Source organism: Nuphar pumila, chromosome 3 (assembly GCF_984573655.1).
Source record: "Nuphar pumila chromosome 3, dmNupPumi1.hap1.1, whole genome shotgun sequence".
NCBI classification, from domain to species: Eukaryota; Viridiplantae; Streptophyta; class Magnoliopsida; order Nymphaeales; family Nymphaeaceae; genus Nuphar; species Nuphar pumila.
The window spans coordinates 108,431,009-108,449,575 of NC_143251.1; the positions used below are offsets into that span (position 1 = coordinate 108,431,009).

An 18,567-nucleotide genomic window follows, 5' to 3' on the forward strand; every position below is an offset into this window, starting at 1 on the left:
TTAGTAATTTTACATTACTTCATGTAACCCTCCTTGTACTTCATGTAACGCTCCTTGAGATTTTTGCATGGTAAAAGATTTTCGTAATAATTTTTAGAATATCACAATATTAGTTGTGATTTTCTTGATGAGTTTTGCAAGTCCATCAATTTTTAGCATCATGACCTGCGAAAATTAGAAATCTGCAATTGTGATGTGTAAAAGCATCTAGAAAAGATGAAAACTTGCAAAATTGCCCATTTTGCGGATTTGGTAAATTGTGGAGCATTTTGAAAAACATGTTAAATTTGTCCTATTCCATAGGAAACATGCCTGGGATTGATTTCCTTTGGCATAAAATACCAAAGTTGGTGCATTATGGGCCTTTTCATTTTCTAATTATATCATAATCTAAACAAGTTTCATTACTAAACAGACTAAAGGGATCACATCTGTAAGGGTAGCCATCAGACGGGCCTTCCTGATTAGGACCAAACAAGAGCCCCACAGGCCTGACCCATGTCTCGAACTGAGCCTGGCCTGACTCGGGCTCGGGTTGGGCTGGGCCCTTTAAGCTTGACCCAATTAATGGGTTGGGCCTGTCGAGTCTATGTAATTTACACAAGGGCCTGACCCGATTAGAGCCAAATTACCTAATTGTGCTTAGCCTGGTCTGTCTTTATTCGTGACGAGGCAGAAAATTGCTACCCGAGCCCAAACCAATTCGGGCTGGGTACTGAAAAGCCATCGGGCAGCCGGCCCGATGGCCACCCCTTATCGGTAAGGCCTAACCCACGAAGCACTGCATTAATAGATCTACATGCTTGGTTTTATAACGACCAGCTCTTGAATCATCAAGATTATGATTCATAAACAAGATTTTTTAAAGCTTTAAAATCAACAGCTCATAATCTTCATAAATGATCAAGCATTCAAATATCACATTTTCATCGAAAATAGACGATTCAATAATTGATTCCTAACAAATTTACCATGTCTAACACATCTACGAGTTTAATGATTGTTTATTAAAATGTAAAAATGGCCTTTTCAGCTCAATTGAATGATTAGAATATGGGAATTTCTTACTTTTTTTTACGGATATTGTGTTCATTAGTATTATATTGACCTTCGAAGATATCACTATAAAAAACATCATATTCTCAACAAATTGGCAAATATCTATGACATAGTTCTCGACCTTCTTAAGCGAAGATTTTTTCATATGTATGACCAGTAAAACTATACAAATTTATAAATGTCATATGAAAGTGCACGGAAAGATTCTTCTCTCTCGGTACGAAAATGTGACATTTTCTTGTGCTCATTTATGTTCATAGACGAGTTTCTTGCCTCTTTCCTTTGAAAGGCATATGAAAGGGCAAGAAACAAACGCCCCATAAAAAAATTAGCCAAGAAGCCACGGCAACTTCACCCCCCACGTCCCACAGTGAGAGTGGAGAGTGTAGCAGTGTGTGTGTGGCTCCTTCCATGGCGGAGCTCCGCCACCAGTCTTCCAGCGTCCGCGCCTCCAATTCCCCCTTGAAACGCGACGATGACGCCAAGGCTAAGGAGGAGGACAAGCCCGAGCCCGAGCCCTACCACCACCACCGCTTCCGGGAGCGGACCCGCTCTTTCGTCTCCTCGCTCCGCGCCTCGCTGCCCTACGGCAGGGACCAGCTCGCCCGCTTCTACTCCTCCGAGCTCTTCTTCAAGCTGTGGCTCCCCCTCGTCTCTGTCGTCGTTTTCTTCGCCTTCGTCTCCGTCCCCATCCTTTGGAACCGCCTCGTGAGCCCTCCTTCCCCCTTTCTTTCTCGCTTTGCGCGATACGTGGAATCGAAAATCGGACCGGATCCGATTGTTTCTTCTCTCTTTCTGCGTGAATTCTTGAGGGTTTTTTTGTTTTTTTGTTATGATTTATCGATCTTTCTTTGAGGTTTAGGGATCGGATTCTTTGTGCATTGCGTTTTTGCTCGACGGGATTGTGAGAGATCTGAGTGATTTTCTCTTTCTTGTTAAGCGTTTTCTTGTTATTGATGAATGATGGGTACCGTCTTTGTTGGGTGATCTATATGCTTATCTCTTTATGCTTGGAAAAAAATAGTTTCATTATTCTTTTGAATATTTTCGTGCTCGTGTGATTATTTACTGTTTTGATTCTTTTCTTTTCTTTTCTTTTTACTGTTTGTATGATGTTTGGTAGGTGGCTTGCTGCTGAAGAGAATGCTATTGGATGGCTTTAATCTTTGTTCTTCCAGCGATTATGTTATTCATAATCGCTCGTTTTGTTTTTGATTGCTAGTATACAAGCGTATTAATTAAAATCACTGTTTAATTGTACTTTTTTCATCATGTGTTTCTTCATTGGAGTATCCATATTGTGCTATTTTCTTGACAGGAAGCTCATCTTCCTTTTCTATGACCGTTCCTTTTAAGCAGTAGGTTCTTCTGTAATTATTAGTCAAGGTTCATTTGTGTTCATTACTGGCCCCATCTCACGTCAATAACTCGACCTCTTCCGCCTATAGCCAACTTTAGACAAGTTTCCTTTGCAGTGGATACCTGAATGCCAAGTATGGCTCGTGATAATCTATCTTCTGGGGCATATGATGATTCTTTCACTGTCAGGCATTAATTTACCTACTAAAACATCACTAGTTGCCTCTAACTTGTTTTATTTTTTTGTAGAATGCCCCATACTTATGCACACGAGAAGACATTGCTCTTCGTTGCCCACCTGTGAGTTTTTGCTGCTCTAACTTCCTTATATCTGTATAATCAACAATCTGTCCTGCGATTATCTTTTACTTCGTTTCCTTTTCTTTTTTTTGGTTGGGGGGTGAGGGTGGGGGTTCGGGGTGTCATTTATGATGTTTTATTGTTTGCTTTATTCTAGTAGTCATTTTGTATACGCTTCTTCATACTAGGTGAAAGAGCCACCTTCACTTTGGGAAAACCCCCACTCAGCTACCACATCATGGAAGCCCTGTGCAGAGAGACGAAAAGATGAAATATCTTGTAAGATTTTCTTGATCTTGAGTCTGTTGCATGTGGTATGAATCTAAGCAAGTTGTGAAAATGATAAATAGTCCTTTCAACAATTACAGAACTGCTTTACCCAGTTCATAGCTTTTTATTGGAAAACCAAAACATGGTTCCTCACTTCTAAAAATTACTCGGGCTATCTTGTGCTTATTTTTTAAGAAATTTTTATTTCAATCTTATGCACTGGTTGTTTGCTCTATCAAGTAATTAGTGCTGTGATTCTATTTTATCTTGCTGAGTTACTGGTTGTATTTCCTTTATAATTTTCCATTAGCATGCTTTACTCAAATCCATGATTGCTTGAGTCTTGACATGGTAATTGGTAATTTATATTTGTATAAAAGTGGAAAGAGGAGATTGTAAATGAGTTAGAGTGGGTGCAAACAGGTTTATATTTTAATGCTTAATCCTAAAGGTAAGGCAAGATTGGTTGTCATTGGGCATAAACAAGACCTGTTGGAATATCCATATTACCAAGAGCTATTCTCTTTCATGGCCAAGGAGTTTGTTCAGTCTTGCATTCTGTGGCTACTTAAATATTTTTTCTATTTTACCATTTCGATGTTAGAAATGCTTTCCTCCATGGATGTCCCTCTGAGTAGTTTATATGATACTCCCACCATTTGATAATGAATGGAAGAAGGACAATATTGTCAGGCTTGAGAATACTATGTGTGGTTTGAAGCAGTTTCTTGAAGCTTGGTCTAAAAAGGTGCCTCACCTCTTCAATTAACTGTGGACAAGACAAGTATATCAGATCATGACATGAAGCATTGGGAAAAAGGCTATACATTTCAGTGGATGATGTATATGGTGTTATTAGTTTTAGAACATTGTGGAAGGGGTTGAAACTTGAAAGTTTGGGAAAGTATGTATTTGATGTTAAGGTCTTCGGCAACTTTCTTTCTAACTAATGAGGCCTGGTATTAAGTTCTTGGAAGTCCTTTCTTTCTTGATATAAGGTTTAGTATCCCAAAGATGATGTGTTAGAATTGCATGAGAGATGGGAAGATCATCAATCTGCCTGTCATTAGGCTAGGTGCTGCATATGTAGGTAATGAATCACACATGTGTGTACGCCTTTCCCCCACACAAGCTGAAAGGGACGCTCTTGCTCATATTATAGCCCTGGAATCCTACAAGGGTGTCGGCTGGGCTGGATCCTTGATTGATGGGAGATCTGGGTATTGTGTATTTGTGGGAACAATCTAGGATGAAGGGTGTGCAAGAGGCTGAGTATAGTACCAATATATGTGTGTGTGGTATGTGATGGTCTAACATCCCCTCAATGTGGGAATGTTAAACAAACTTTTCCCAACTTGAGGTGTCATGTTAATGTAGACGACCATGTTCATCATCTATAACCACTCATCTTTTATGTTGATACTGTCTAAGAGCACAGAGGTGATTGTGCTGATATAGGGTTTTAGCATAACCTTATAAGTTGCTGAATTTATTGTCCTCCTCTCTCTCTTTCTTTCTCATTATCATTAATTTGTACAGAACTTCCTTAGATTCCTCTTGCTGATTCATGCTTACGTGATCCTCCCATTCTAGGTTAGAATTGTTGAATACTGTCATTTAAGTAACAATAACCTCCCTAAATTCCTCTTTTTTAACCTGACCTGTTTCTCTTGTAACCTTCTCTGCCTGAATATGGTAATCTAAATCCAAGAAGCACTCATAAATTATGAAACACATAAAAGATTTATGTTAGCAAGCATGATTACTAACCAGTGAGGGTAAACCCACATAAACAGGTCTATGTTAGCATGTATGGCTGCTAAGTTTCCATATTGTATTGCTTTCAATGTCAAAACAACTTTGTTTCTGTTTGGATATGGTAATCTAAATCCAAGAAGCACTCGTAAATTATGAAACACATAAATGATTTATGTAAGTTTCCATGTTGTATTGCTTCCAATGTCAAAACAAATTTTTTTCTGTGCACACTGCACAGTTGTAATGGTTTAGTATGACTCATTTGATTATTAGAGTTTCTCCTACAATTTTCCATGTCAATTATTTTTTTTTCTTACTACGGTGCAGATCTCCCACCTGAAAATGAGACCACTGGTTATATACTGATCCAGGCTGAGGGTGGACTAAATCAGCAGAGAATAGCTGTATGAACATTTTTTTATTTCTTCTATTTTCACTTGTTTCATTTTCCAAAAATGTGATTTCTTTATTTTTATGATTTATATGCATTGCTTTTTCTGATTTTTAATCTTTTCAGCCTTCTAACATAAATCTGTGGCTTTTTATATGGTGACAATTTCTTCTTATGCAGATATGTAATGCTGTGGCTGTTGCTAAAATAATGAATGCCACGCTTATTTTGCCATTGTTAAAGCAGGACCAGATTTGGAAAGATCAAACGTGAGATTCCATGTGGCTAAGCTTCCTTTCTGTTCATCTTTGTTTTAGAAGTGTCATGTATGCTCTGATGTGTTTGAGGTCCCAAACTTTTATGGAGTTTAGCATTTTGTGCCTTAAGTTGGAATTGGAAAAGCTCCTAGGTGTGGATAGTAGTGCACTGTCATGCTTTGCTGCATAAAAGAAATGTAATCAAACTGTAAGAAACTTAGGTTAACTGAATTACTAATAGCCACATTCTTGTTCTCCTAGAGAGCGGAAAGTTGCCTTTGTTGTGGTAAATGGTGTTGAAATTGCAACTATGTGAGACTAACCTGGCATCATATATAGTGGTGTTGATTAGTCTTTTGCCTAGTTTGATTAAGATACACAGAGATGAGACGTGTGAACACACATATACACACACATTTTATGCTGCTTATTGTTATAATATATTAGTGGTGCAGTGTGTTTTGGGCAACACCATTTTGGATGTTTAGTATTACGGAGATCATCCCAAGGTTGCCAAACTAGGAAGTAGAAGCGAGAAATGATACGGGAAGCAAAGCATTTTAGAATTTATAGAAAGCGAGAAAAGCAAGGAATTGATTCAAAAGTGAAACGACAATAAAAAGGAAAGTGATACGTGAATCAAATGCTAAGTCACATGGGCATGGGTATGGAGGGTATGAAGGATACAACACGGCAATTCCAAAAAATGAGGGTACGAGGATACAGTGGTATATATATATTAAATATTACATAAATATAAAATAAATTCCAAAAATCAAAATCTATTATTCCAACAAGACAACATAAATTAATTTAACATTTAACAACCAACTAAACTAGTAATAGAATAGGCTAACAACTTTTATTTAAAGAATCAAAATTCAATAACAAGTAAAGCTACAACTACAACAAATGATTACCGTCTAGAACATCATCAACCATAGTTGGCAAACCCGGTGATTCGACTCAGGAAATCGCCCTAGTCAACCAGGATTGGACCTCAATTGGGTCACCGATTCAGGACTGCCGATCCACATGCCTCTTAGGCATTTTTTTCATGCATTTTGTGATTTTTATGCATAATTCCTATGTAACAGGGACTCGTCCAATTGGGTGCCGCACCCGTGTCAACGCGACTCGATGTGGGTGCGGCACCCAATGTGGTCAACTCGATTCTGGGTGCATTGACTGCACCCAGGGTCATTTATGTCCAACTTTTGGACTTTATATATATATATATATATATATATATATATATATATATATATATATATATATATATATATATATATATATATATATATTTCCCGCACCCATGTGACAACATAATTCTCATAAAAGAATACATGTTATAAAAAGTATATGTTTTTAAATCATAAATATTAACAATTATGTATAGTTAAATACTTATAAAGCTTAGTCATTGATGTCATGTGCTAAATTTAGTGATTATACAATATGATTTTTTTTTCATATCTTAACACTAGAAAATGCATAGTCCTAACTCGTTTGAGTTACTGAGACGACACACTGACTTGCGAGTCAAGGGTTAGGCAATCCGACTCTGAGTCTCGAGTTTGCCAACTATGTCATCAACAATAACCCCTCTCTACATGAGGGACAATTCATTAATAGGAATAGTCTTTGTCGAGAGGGAGACAAAGATGAGAGAGGTGAGTCAGGGGGTTAGGGCAGAGAGAGAGAGAAAGGGAGTCAGAGAGAGCCGAGAGAGAGTCAAGGGGTTAGGGTAGAGAGAGGGAGTTGGAGGGGGGGGGTTTAAAAACAACCAACACGGGTCGGGTCCGACCCGACATAGTGCTAGACCTGATCCGTGGCCTACCCGCACTGTGTTCGATGGTGGTACCCGTGTCGACACGGGTAGGACACCCCAAATGGAGTGTCTGTGTTACATAGATCAAATGAGAAGAGAAATGAGAATCGAGTAGGAACTGAAGAAAAGCTAAAATAAAAATGTCTATTCTTAAGTATCTTGTTTTTTTAGTGTAAGAATTAGAATTTTCTCAAAATCTAAGAATGATGGTTATTTATTTAAGGAAAGCATATGAGATGGGAGTGGGAAGAGTGTGAGGAAGCACATAGAAAACATAAAAAGAAGCATGAGAGAAGCGCATAATAAGCATGTAAGGAAACATGGACGAAGCGTATGAGAAGTGGGAGAATCGAGATTCCCATCAAGTTTCGAAAGCGAGGAATATCATGCTTCCCAAGCAGCTTCTGAGAAGCGCTCTTCCCACTTGTTTAAAAAGCTTTTGGTAACTATGGATCATCTTAAGGGCCTGTGTTATGCTTACAAGAACCCTTGATTTTTGGGAAGTGTTTTCATTAACACAAATTAGCAAATATACTTGTATAAAATGGGAAATATGATATACTACATTGTATTTACCAAACACTAGATCCGTATCTATTCTGATACTTCTTTTAGACGTAATGCTCTTTTATCATATTACTCTTTGCTTCCATGATGTCCATAATGAGTCTTTGCTTGTGCAGGAAATTTGAAGACATATTTGATGTTGATCATTTCAGAAATTATTTGAAAGATGATGTGCGAATTGTACGTGATATCCCTGATTGGTTTCCTGAGAGAGCAGAGCTATTTACAAGCATAAGGTTCTTTTACCTTTTGTATTTCATGTGGCTTGCTTACTAATAGTATTCAATATATTATGTTGAACATAATGATGTTTGTTCATGCCATAGGTGCCTGAGTTGGATTATTTATAGTTATTATTTGTAGGCTCTGGATTTATGAAGATACTAATGTATATTGATGCAAGTTGATTTCTAGCTTGCAAACTGCACCTATACTGTGCTACAATCGAGCTGTTCATAACTTGTTTTTATGCTAATTATATATTTGAGAGATTAATGAGGACTTTTCAGATAGTACTGCTAATACTTTGGCATTCTCTTTTTAAATGTTTGTAACTGTGTGGTGTGGTGTGGCATAGAATTGTAAAAGGAGTTCATAATCTTTGAACTTGATCTTGTAAAAAGTCTATGAGCAATAACAAGAATTACTACATGTATAGAATTTCGGGGATGGCAAGGTCCATGTTGAAGAAACAGTAAGTGTGGTGATAAACCAGATGATGCTGTAGGACATCAATGGTTATTTTTTTTTTCATTTTTCAAAAAGTATCAAAGTCAGATGCTCCTACTATTTAAAACTAAGACTCTCGTTGATATTTTTTCTGGATATTTTGGTTGACCTATTGTGGTATTGATATTTTCTCTGGATATTATTGCAATACAATGAGAAAACAATTTCAAGGAGAAAATACCACAATATATTTAGAATATTGATATTTTTAAATATCATGAATATATCACAAGATTATGTCAACATTTTCATATTTTTTCCCATTTGTTTCTATCATATTTTCCTTGTTTTTCTTCATTTCGAGAACTTTTCTTCTACCTTTCTTTACATTACCGCAACAGAAATTTGAAATCTATTTGTCTTTTTATTTAAATTTTTTATAAATGCTGAAATTTCGTCTAGATCTATATCAACATAAAAAATATCCTCATAAATTGCCTCACTGTGATATTGCAAAGGCAGATATTGGTGATTGGTTACTGGTTGTCTAGGTGCACGAGCTTATGTTCATCTATAAATTTATCCAAGGATTAATAGGAAGTTGAACTGTGGTTTCTTTTGGTCATCCTTATAATGTGTTTTGAAGTGCCATTTTATCATGCTTTCTTTTGTTTTTCATCTTAACAGTAATAAGATCAAGATACATGCTACATCTTGCTTCAATTATATGGGATTTTTGTGAAATTCACGTTTTTTACCATCTTAGAAATAGAAGGTATCATTGTTTTTTCTTTCCTTTCTGTAATCAAACATCTTGCATTCTTGAATAAATCTTTTGTTCTGGTATTCACAATGCATCTATTTACACCAAATCCTTTCAGAAAATAAAAAATACCAAATAAATACTGCTATTGCACGTATTTCTCTGCACGCATTCTTCTCAGCCTAGCTTTTGCTTGTAGTGGCATCTTAGTGTAATTTGTTTTCTTCTATCCAAGTGGAACTTATTCTTATCGCAGTAATTATTTTACAGGCGTACAGTGAAAAATATTCCTAAATATGCATCAGCACAGTTTTATATTGACAATGTGCTTCCTCGCATCAAGGAGAAAAAAATTATGGCCCTAAAACCTTTTGTTGATAGATTGGGGTAAGTGTTAGTCATGCTTTGGATGGTCCAACGTTCTCTGATCTTGAATTCTCCAGAAAATGGCTTTGTGCATTACTCTTAAGGTCCACGATCTCTCACATTAGTTCATATTTACCTCTTGTCATCCAATCACTTGTGCAAGTTTGGATGATAAGAGGCTAGTGTGCATGAAATCTTAATCAATCTTGGTGGTTTCAGGTATGAAAATGTTCCCCCAGAAATCAATCGCTTACGATGCAGGGTTAACTATCATGCTTTAAAGTTTTTGCCAGACATTGAGGAAATGGCTAAACGGGTATCCGCAAGAATGAGGAATCAAACTGGCATTCCTAGTCCTTACATGTAACACCTGCTTACTCTTTCCAGTTCATCTGAATGAGCCTTGCGTGTAGAAAAAAAATTGCGGCCTTTTTATTCCCATTCATCATATTGGGATTCCTCACTTTAACAGGGCTCTCCATCTAAGGTTTGAGAAGGGTATGGTGGGTTTGTCCTTTTGTGATTTTGTTGGTACAAGAGAGGAGAAAGCCATGATGGCAGCATACAGAAAGAAGGAATGGCCTCGCCGCTACAAAGTAAAAGGACATTTAATTTCCACTTGCTACTGTCACTTTCTACCGATTGAAGTTCCACTGCACTAAATTTGTTATTGCTCATCTGTGCACAGGATGGATCCCACCTTTGGCAGACAGCTCTGGAGAAGAGAAAAGAAGGTCGTTGTCCGCTTGAACCTGGTGAAGTGGCTGTGATCCTCCGGGCTATGGGATACCCTAAAGAAACACAGATTTATGTAGCTTCTGGGCAGGTTTATGGTGGGCACAGCAGGATGGCTCCCCTCAGGAATATGTTCCCAAATTTGGTAAGAGTTCTGCTGATAGATCAAATAAACACAGAACCTCATATTGTTGGAGGATTTTTTAGGTTAACTTTGGTATCCTGATCACCAGTTTTCAATGAAAAGAGGAATATAAATTATATAATCATATAGAAGTATAGAATCATAGATGAGATACTTTGGAGTAAAGTTGGCCATATGAGTTTTCCGTGCTTTTCTGTTTTCTGATTCTTGATAAAGAAAGAAGCTTGCCTATTTGATGTTAATGATAGCTGCCTTCACCTAGTCATTTGAGTCTGTTAATGCTGAATCTGGTGAGGGCTATAATGGGGTGAGTGACAGGTTGGTTCTGGTTCCAGGACCAGCCTCTGCTGAAACTTGACCAGGTTCTTCTGGAATTTATTGTATTTGATGTGGTCAGCTCGAGGTTTGATATCTGAACTGACTGGGCAGGGTCCAGATCTATTCATGGTCAGGTAAAACCCATATTTTAAACCTCTCTAAAAACCTGCTAAGTAATTTTGTCTTGGTTCATTGTCCATATCATATCCATTGTGTCGACTAACCATTATATTGAAGCCATTAGGAATAATCAGATCCAGCTCATTTAGAAGCCTAAGGTTTTCTGCATGTGTGTGTGTGTGTCTGTGTTTCACAGGCACCCAAAACCATTTGATTCAGGTACTCAACAGCTAAACCAGTTGGGGATGGATTTGAGCGCAAGACCTCTCTCACTTAAAGATAGAGAGATTACCAGTTCAATATTCACATTCAACCCCAGTTAGTTTTGAGTTATGATCACCGAGGTGCTACTTTATGTTTTTAGGAGAAAGATCTTGATTCTATCTTATGTGTTTTTTTTTTATGTGTAAAAGTTTGTTTGCGACAAAATTTTCACACATTTTAGTAGGGAATAAAGAGGAAAGAAAAGAAAAATAAAGTAAAATGTTTTTTTACCTGGGTATAGCACTGGTGGGATTCAAACCCAAGACCTCTACGATAAGATGGTTGGATTCTATTTGGTCTTACCTTAATTCAATGTGAAGTTGGATTTTCTGTTGCATATTAGTTGACCTGTGTATCTGCAGGTAACGAAGGAGGAGCTAACAAGCAAGGAGGAATTGGAAGGGCTGAGGAAGCACGTAACAAGTCTGGCTGCACTTGATTTCCTGGTTTGCTTGGAAGCAGATGTGTTTGTAATGACCCATGGAGGAAACTTTGCTAAGCTGATAATGGGAGCTCGAAGGTACATGGGACACAGGCTCAAATCCATTAAGCCTGACAAGAATATCATGGCTAAATCACTGGGCGATCCTTACCTTGGTTGGGCCAACTTTGTTGAGGATGTCCTCATTGCCCACGAGACGAAAACAGGATTGCCTGAGCCTTCATTTCCAAACTACGATCTGTATGAAAATCCTCTAACCCCATGTATGTGCAAGTCTTGACACTAGCATTTGCTCATACATCTTCATTTGTATGTTCCTGTCTAAATCTCCTTTTGCTGTGTTTATGGTCTTTTGATAGGAGAGAATTTTCATGTACATCCGTGCTTGTCCAAATAATGTGTTGCTAACAAGCATTAGTTTACATGTCCTCATTGCGCACGAGACGAAAACAGGATTGCCTGAGCCTTCATTTCGGAACTACGATCTGTATGAAAATCCTCTAACCCCATGTATGTGCAAGTCATGACACTGTACCATTTGCTCATACATCCACATTTGTATGTTCCTGTCTAAATCTCCTTTTGCTGTGTTTATGGTCTTTTAGGAGAATTTTCATGTACATCCATGCTTGTCCAAAAAATGTGTTGCTAACAAGCATTAGTTTTTAACAGCCATTATTGTCTTTTTAGTAGCAAATGTCTGCCCAGAGATTGTCTTCTCCGTACTTTTTAACCAAACTTGTATAGTTGTATTTGAAAAGCCACCACACGTGCAGATGAGGTCCGTGGCATTAAGTCTACCCGTTTGGTGGTAGGAGTCTCGATCATGGAATATGAAGGATAAGTTCAATTCTTCTGTTGCATGTACAGACATTTATTTGCTGCTATGTCTGGTTTAATCTATGCTGATGTTTTCTCTGGGCAGCCCCATTTTGTTGGGGGTGTACGTGGACATGAAATCTGATGCCCAATCCCATTATTCTCTAATAACTTTGAGAGGGATTGATATTCGCCACCCCAACCAGAATGCAAAAATTTAATTTTTCTCTGTCACTAACTCAACATGAGCTTTAAATTTCTGAAAAATAGCAGTCACTTCAGATTTATGTTTCATTAAGTAAAGCCATATATATTTAGAATGAGCATCAACGAAAGTCACATAGTAAAGATATCTATCACTACTCATGATTGGGGCTGGCCTCCACACATCTGAATAAACGATATCAAGCAAGCCATTTACCGGTGTTGAGGACTTGTCAAAAGTTAAGTGGTGACTTTTGCCCATTTGACAAGCTTTACACATTTTATTCTCAACAATGTTGTCAAAAGGAAGACCAAATTGTTTTATTATTACTCATTGATGGATGTCCCATCCGTTGGTGCCAATGATCAATTGAAGGCTTTTCCATGGACTAAGTTTGTTTCCTGGCAGTAAGAGATACCTTGTAAAGACCTCAACTTTTTTCTTGAAGAAGAATTTTTCCTATGGTGTGATTCTTCATTTAGCAACAATTTGAATGAAATTCAAAAAACACATTATTATCTCTAGTAAATCTATGAACAGATAAAAGATTTTTTAAAATTTGTGGCACATGAAGAATGTCATCCATCACAAGCTTGCCAAAGGAAGAAGAACCAACATTTTTAATGAACAAACCTGACCCATCTCCAATTTTGATGTCATCTCCCTAGTACTTAAAATGATTGGCTAAGTTGTTTAGATCGTTCTTTACATGATGTGAGACGTTTGAATCTGGTTTTCAATTATTGTCTCCATCCTGTTTCATTGTGAGGGGCAGCATGAAAGGCACGTAGGGACAAAGGGTTTAGAGCATAAGACGATAGTTGATAACACGTTTTTGTTGAGTATCCTGGTTTATCGCAAATTTGACAGACCACTCAAGGTCTATCTTGATATCAGCTATTATCTTGATATCGTCCACCTCTACCTCGATATTTGCCTCCTCTATTGTTTCAGCCTCTAGGGAAAAATCGTCATCTTCCTTGATTGTCATAAGATGGTTTTGAAACAAGATTAATAGAGGCATTAATCTGATCGGTTTCATGCTCATTTAAACTTTGAAAATGACTTTCTTGAATAAGAAGGAGACTATGGAGTTTGTTTAATGAGATAGAGTCAGGTCTTGTCTCTATAGAAGTTTTGAAAGCAAGATATTCGATGGGAATACCTTTTAGAAGTTGCATAACCAGATCCTCTTCAAGGACTCCTTGGTTTAGAAGCAATGGCTAATTTGTGAGCTATGGATTTAGCTGTTCAGAAATACTCATCAAGACTGGTTTTCCTTTTTAATTTCTTGAAGTGAGCCTTTTAACTGCATAACACGTGACCTGGAATGGGCTGCATAGGACTGCTTAAGGGAATTCTAGACTTCAAAGGAGGTATTTAAACCAATAACTTGACTGTGAACAACTTCACTTAGAGAAGAAATTAACCAATTCATTAACAACTGATCTTGCTTCAACCATACCTAATACTCAGGGTTCAATTCATTTGATCCTTCAATAAGGTGTAAAAGACATGACTTACTTCCATCAATGAATCCCTTAAGGTCATATGTGATCAGCATGGGTTTAAACTAAGATCTCCATAGCATGTAATTCTCAAAAGTTAACTTAATTGATAGAAAATGATGAAGGTTGGAGGGCACCTGGGTAAAAGCCAAACCGAAACTCAAGAGGGTTTGTTGTCCGCTTGTAGCCAAGGAGTGTGATGAACCCGAAGCCATAGATGACTACAGCTCTGATACCATATTAGAAAAAAAAATTTTAATGTGGTTCAGACCCAATGTGGAATCCTACATCCACGGTTCTCTCCCTCACTCACTCGATCTTGAGAGGGGAGGTTCCCTTATATTGATTTGATTACAACTGGTACTCCCTATTTCCAAGGGATTAATGAGAGAGAAAACGGTTTTACAATCATCATCTTTATATGTCACATTTGGTCTTTCCTGATATATGAGATTTAAGACTTTCTTCTCTTGATGGATTCTTGATAGCCTTCCTCATTTGGATATATTTGAGTTGGTTAGCTCAGCCTCATATATAGGGTTTTGAGTCCGGATATGACATCCTTATCATTGGGGTCCATTTTCCATTTAATATTAAGTACTTGATCTTTTCACTGTCCGGTTGGATTTAAGTAGTCTAGGTTTTATGATGGCCCCAACAGAGTTCGGTTATGATGTTAGGTTGGGCGGGTTGGTTTGATGGGAGACACCTAAGAATTACAAAGATAGTGATTAGAAGAAATTTAGTTAATAGGGTAGGCTCTAGAGAATGTCAATGGATAGGATTTTATTCATATTCGACCTAATCCGTCTTACTTTAGTCAGATTCCGTAAGCCAAAAGCATATCCGATTATAATCTGATGCAGATATAAATGGTTTTAGCTTTTTGCTACCGAATTGGACAGATATTTAAATTTGATGGATGTCCAAATCCAATTATATGTAAAAAAAAAGGGGGGAATTTTGTATGAGCTTTTCATCTGAGTTCAAATCCGAATCTAAATCTTTAAGCACATCCAATTAATCAAATGTGATATTTGGCTACATATGATCTGAATATGAACCGTTTAGATCCTAGAGAGAACACAGGTCCTAGCGGGTCTAGGTGGCGAAGGGCAGGGACTTAATTGGAATTTAGTGACTCAAGTAGGTAGAACTTGGGAGACCTCCAAGGTTCTCAAAGAACCAAAAATCTAGTAGAATTCAAGTACTCTTTACATCTTTGAAAAATAATCACATTGTCCTTATAAAATGGTGTTGTTTCAAAAATGTTTCACAATTTGCTAAAATGTTTTTCATGCCCAAAATTTTGATTCTCAATTTTTTTAGAACATATTTATTGTTCACGTAAGCAAACCTGTTGATGTTCGCGTGATAGATATGCATGTCGTACAAAGCTCACAACATCTCAATAACAAAGAGATTCACATTAACATTTTGCAAACTTAATGAAATTCACATAAAAGAATATGTGAACCTGGCGAAGTTGAATCTCAACAAAGGAGATTCACATATTAAATGTGTGCATCTTCTAAGGTTCACAAGTCCTATGCAAACCTTTTAGAATTTAAAAGTTCTAGCTCAACAGGTTTGCTCTATATATTTGGGACAGTCCTGACATTTGTGCAAACATCATACGAACCTCATTTAACTAAAAATTTGCTTAAAATCAAGACGTACGTTCGCAAATGTCTGTATGACATTCACAAATATGTGTTGTGAATGTCCTTACCTTTGTATGTTTACTGATTGATTGCAGGTTCACATCACAAATTTGTGAACGTCACAACCTTCGCTCAAATACCATATGAACCTTGTTTAACTAAAAGCTCACATAAAGTCTACGTGTACGACTGTAAATATGTGTTTGAAATTGAGTCACCAGCTCCACCTCCTGAAAAAAGTCAAGATTAATACCCAATAGTTTTCAAAACTAGTCAAACCTCGTTCAGCTAGACCCAAATGGTCTCAACAACCAAGTTTCTATTTTCAAACTGACCTGACCTCATTCGGCAAGCCCCAAGCAGTCTCAGCAACCCAGTTGTTTTCAAAACTAGTCTGACCTCGTTCGGTGAGACCCAAACAGTCTCGACAACCCAGTTTTCATTTTCAAATTGGCATGACCTCGTTCGATGAGACCCAAATGGTCTCAGCAACCCAGATCTCATTTTCAAACACACATGTCCAAATTTTTTATTTTAGACTTTTTTTGGATATTTTTACCCTTCGCAAAAGCGAACTTGATGTTCACGCGATAGATATGTACATCATACAAAACTCGCAACATCTTAATAACAAGGAGATTTGCATAAACATTTTACGAACCTGATGAAATCCACATAAAAGAATCAACTGCATGACGTAATGTCCACAGTTATGTGATGTGAACCTGTTGAGCTCATTAATTAAGACAGATTTGCGAAGTTGGCCTTTTACACCATATGTTTGTGATGTTCATACACACATTTGTGGATGTACGTCTTGACCTTAAGCGACTATTTAGTTAAAGGAGGTTCACACGATGTATGAGTGAATGAACTGATGTTCGCACAACTTTGATATACAAACATTATCTAATTGGAAGGTTAATGGCCTGTGTGAATATCCTGAAGTTAGCACACTCTGACCTGTGCGAATATCCTGAAGTTCGCGTAATTCATTAATGTTAACAAAAATTTTGCCCAAAAGAAATAAACTCACCTTGATTTCACAAAACCCCTTTCTAAAATTATTTAAAAGATGTGAGATGTTTGTTTCAAACCTCAATTGTTGTCCACGAGAAGGTAAAACATTTGATTATTGTAGCTGAAAGTCGACTATCAGGAGAAGTTTAAATTTTCCACGAAATGAAATATGCAAATGAATTGAAAATAGTGTATAAGCATTTATGCAAAAGAAAAAAAATGAATATGTAAACCAAAATAAAAGAATAAACAATCAAATGAATATGAACATTACCTTTTTTGGAATTTTGGTATGTCTATCTTTTGAGCTTCAAATGGCAGCCTTTTCTTGGCTAAGGCCTCCTCCTAAGGTGTGTGCGATGATTAAAAAATTACCTCTTCTTAGTCTAGCAACATCTCTGTATAGATATGGCAGTTTAGGGATCGAGACGACAGAGGGTCAGAGTGAAGGCAAGGCTAGGGTATGTGTTCTATTTAAGGCTAACACTCGAATAGGGAATTCTCAGATGATCAGGTTCTAAGGGTCAGCCCCTACTTATAGGTTTTAAGGACGAGATATAGGTTAAGGGGTTTTCATATTCAAATTTACCCACATATAAAAGCTTTGATCCTAGGATGACTAGTGGATTTTTTATTGGTTAGCCAAAAAGGTCAAAGGGCTTTAGGTTTTATTGTCTATCTCATACACCACAGATACTGGAAACAAATAAAGCAAGATTTCTTGAAAATAGTTCTATTGGGATAAATGCATCTTAAAGTTTTGAATTTAAGGAATTATAGGATTCAGTTTTCATACCTACGAAAGAAAAATGCTTAGTTTTCCCGATCATTGTCCATTTAGATGATGTTAGTGAAAATTCAGTCAGTGAACATTAATCCCAAGTAGAATAAGTTGATGAGGATATACTACAACAACAAGATGCATAAGTTCATTTTAAACCACCTGTAGCACCTATATGAAGATCTATGAGAACAAGAAAATCTGCTATCCATCCAGACTATGTGGTCTATTTACAAGAACCCAATAATTTTATAGACATTAATGATGATCGCTTAACCTTTGCAGAAGCCATTAAAAGTGAAAGATTGACACATTGGATCAATGTCATAAAAAAAGAGCTTGACTCTATAACAAAGAACCAACTGTGAGATCTTGTACCTAGACCTAATGGAGTAAGACCTGTTAGTTGTAAGTGGGTCTTTAAGACAAAAAAAAACTCCAAAGAGCAAGTAGAGAGGTACAAGGTTAGGCTCGTTGTAAAGGGATTCACACAAATTGAGGGCATTGATTATAATGAGATTTTTTCTCCTATCTCAACCAAAGAATTGTTGAGAATAAACATGGCCCTCGTAGATCATTTTGATTTAGAGCTATATCAAATAAATGTGAAAATGATTTTTCTAAATGGGGATTTTGGAAAACCTTCGTAGGAACCATGTTTAATATGTGAACTATTATTCCAAGAGCTTCACCCCACAAGGTCAATGGATGGTTTGAGTGATTTAATATTATTCAAACCATTTCTTTAAGTGTACGGTTTCTCCTTTCAGCTACACCAATCTCATAAACACTACCAGACATGGTGTATTGAGGTACAATACATCACTCTTTTAGAAATCACATTACTGGCTCTTCCTTTTGTCTCATCTCATTGAAACAATCATAATATTCACCACTCCTATCAGACTTAACTATTTTAATAACTTCACCAGTCTATTTCTCTACTTCTTTCTTGA

At 37.0% G+C, this 18,567-nt stretch overlaps 1 protein-coding gene across 2 annotated transcripts; it reads left to right on the forward strand.

The window, feature by feature from the left end:
* Positions 1 to 1,379: 1,379 nt before the first annotated feature.
* Positions 1,380 to 12,025, forward strand: LOC149843246 (protein PECTIC ARABINOGALACTAN SYNTHESIS-RELATED-like). 2 transcript variants are annotated; one of them, XM_089999667.1, is made up of 11 exons: positions 1,380 to 1,767; positions 2,668 to 2,718; positions 2,907 to 2,997; positions 5,074 to 5,150; positions 5,318 to 5,406; positions 7,909 to 8,028; positions 9,495 to 9,611; positions 9,810 to 9,953; positions 10,063 to 10,186; positions 10,279 to 10,470; positions 11,535 to 12,025. In XM_089999667.1, the coding sequence occupies exons 1-11, from the start codon at positions 1,471 to 1,473 to the stop codon at positions 11,892 to 11,894; spliced, it is 1,662 nt and encodes a 553-aa protein (XP_089855793.1). In that variant the 5' UTR covers positions 1,380 to 1,470; the 3' UTR covers positions 11,895 to 12,025. The 2 variants fall into 2 exon arrangements, with proteins under 2 accessions (XP_089855793.1, XP_089855794.1); XM_089999668.1 differs by having other exon boundaries at positions 1,407 to 1,767; positions 5,384 to 5,406.
* The last annotated feature ends 6,542 nt before the right edge of the window (positions 12,026 to 18,567 follow it).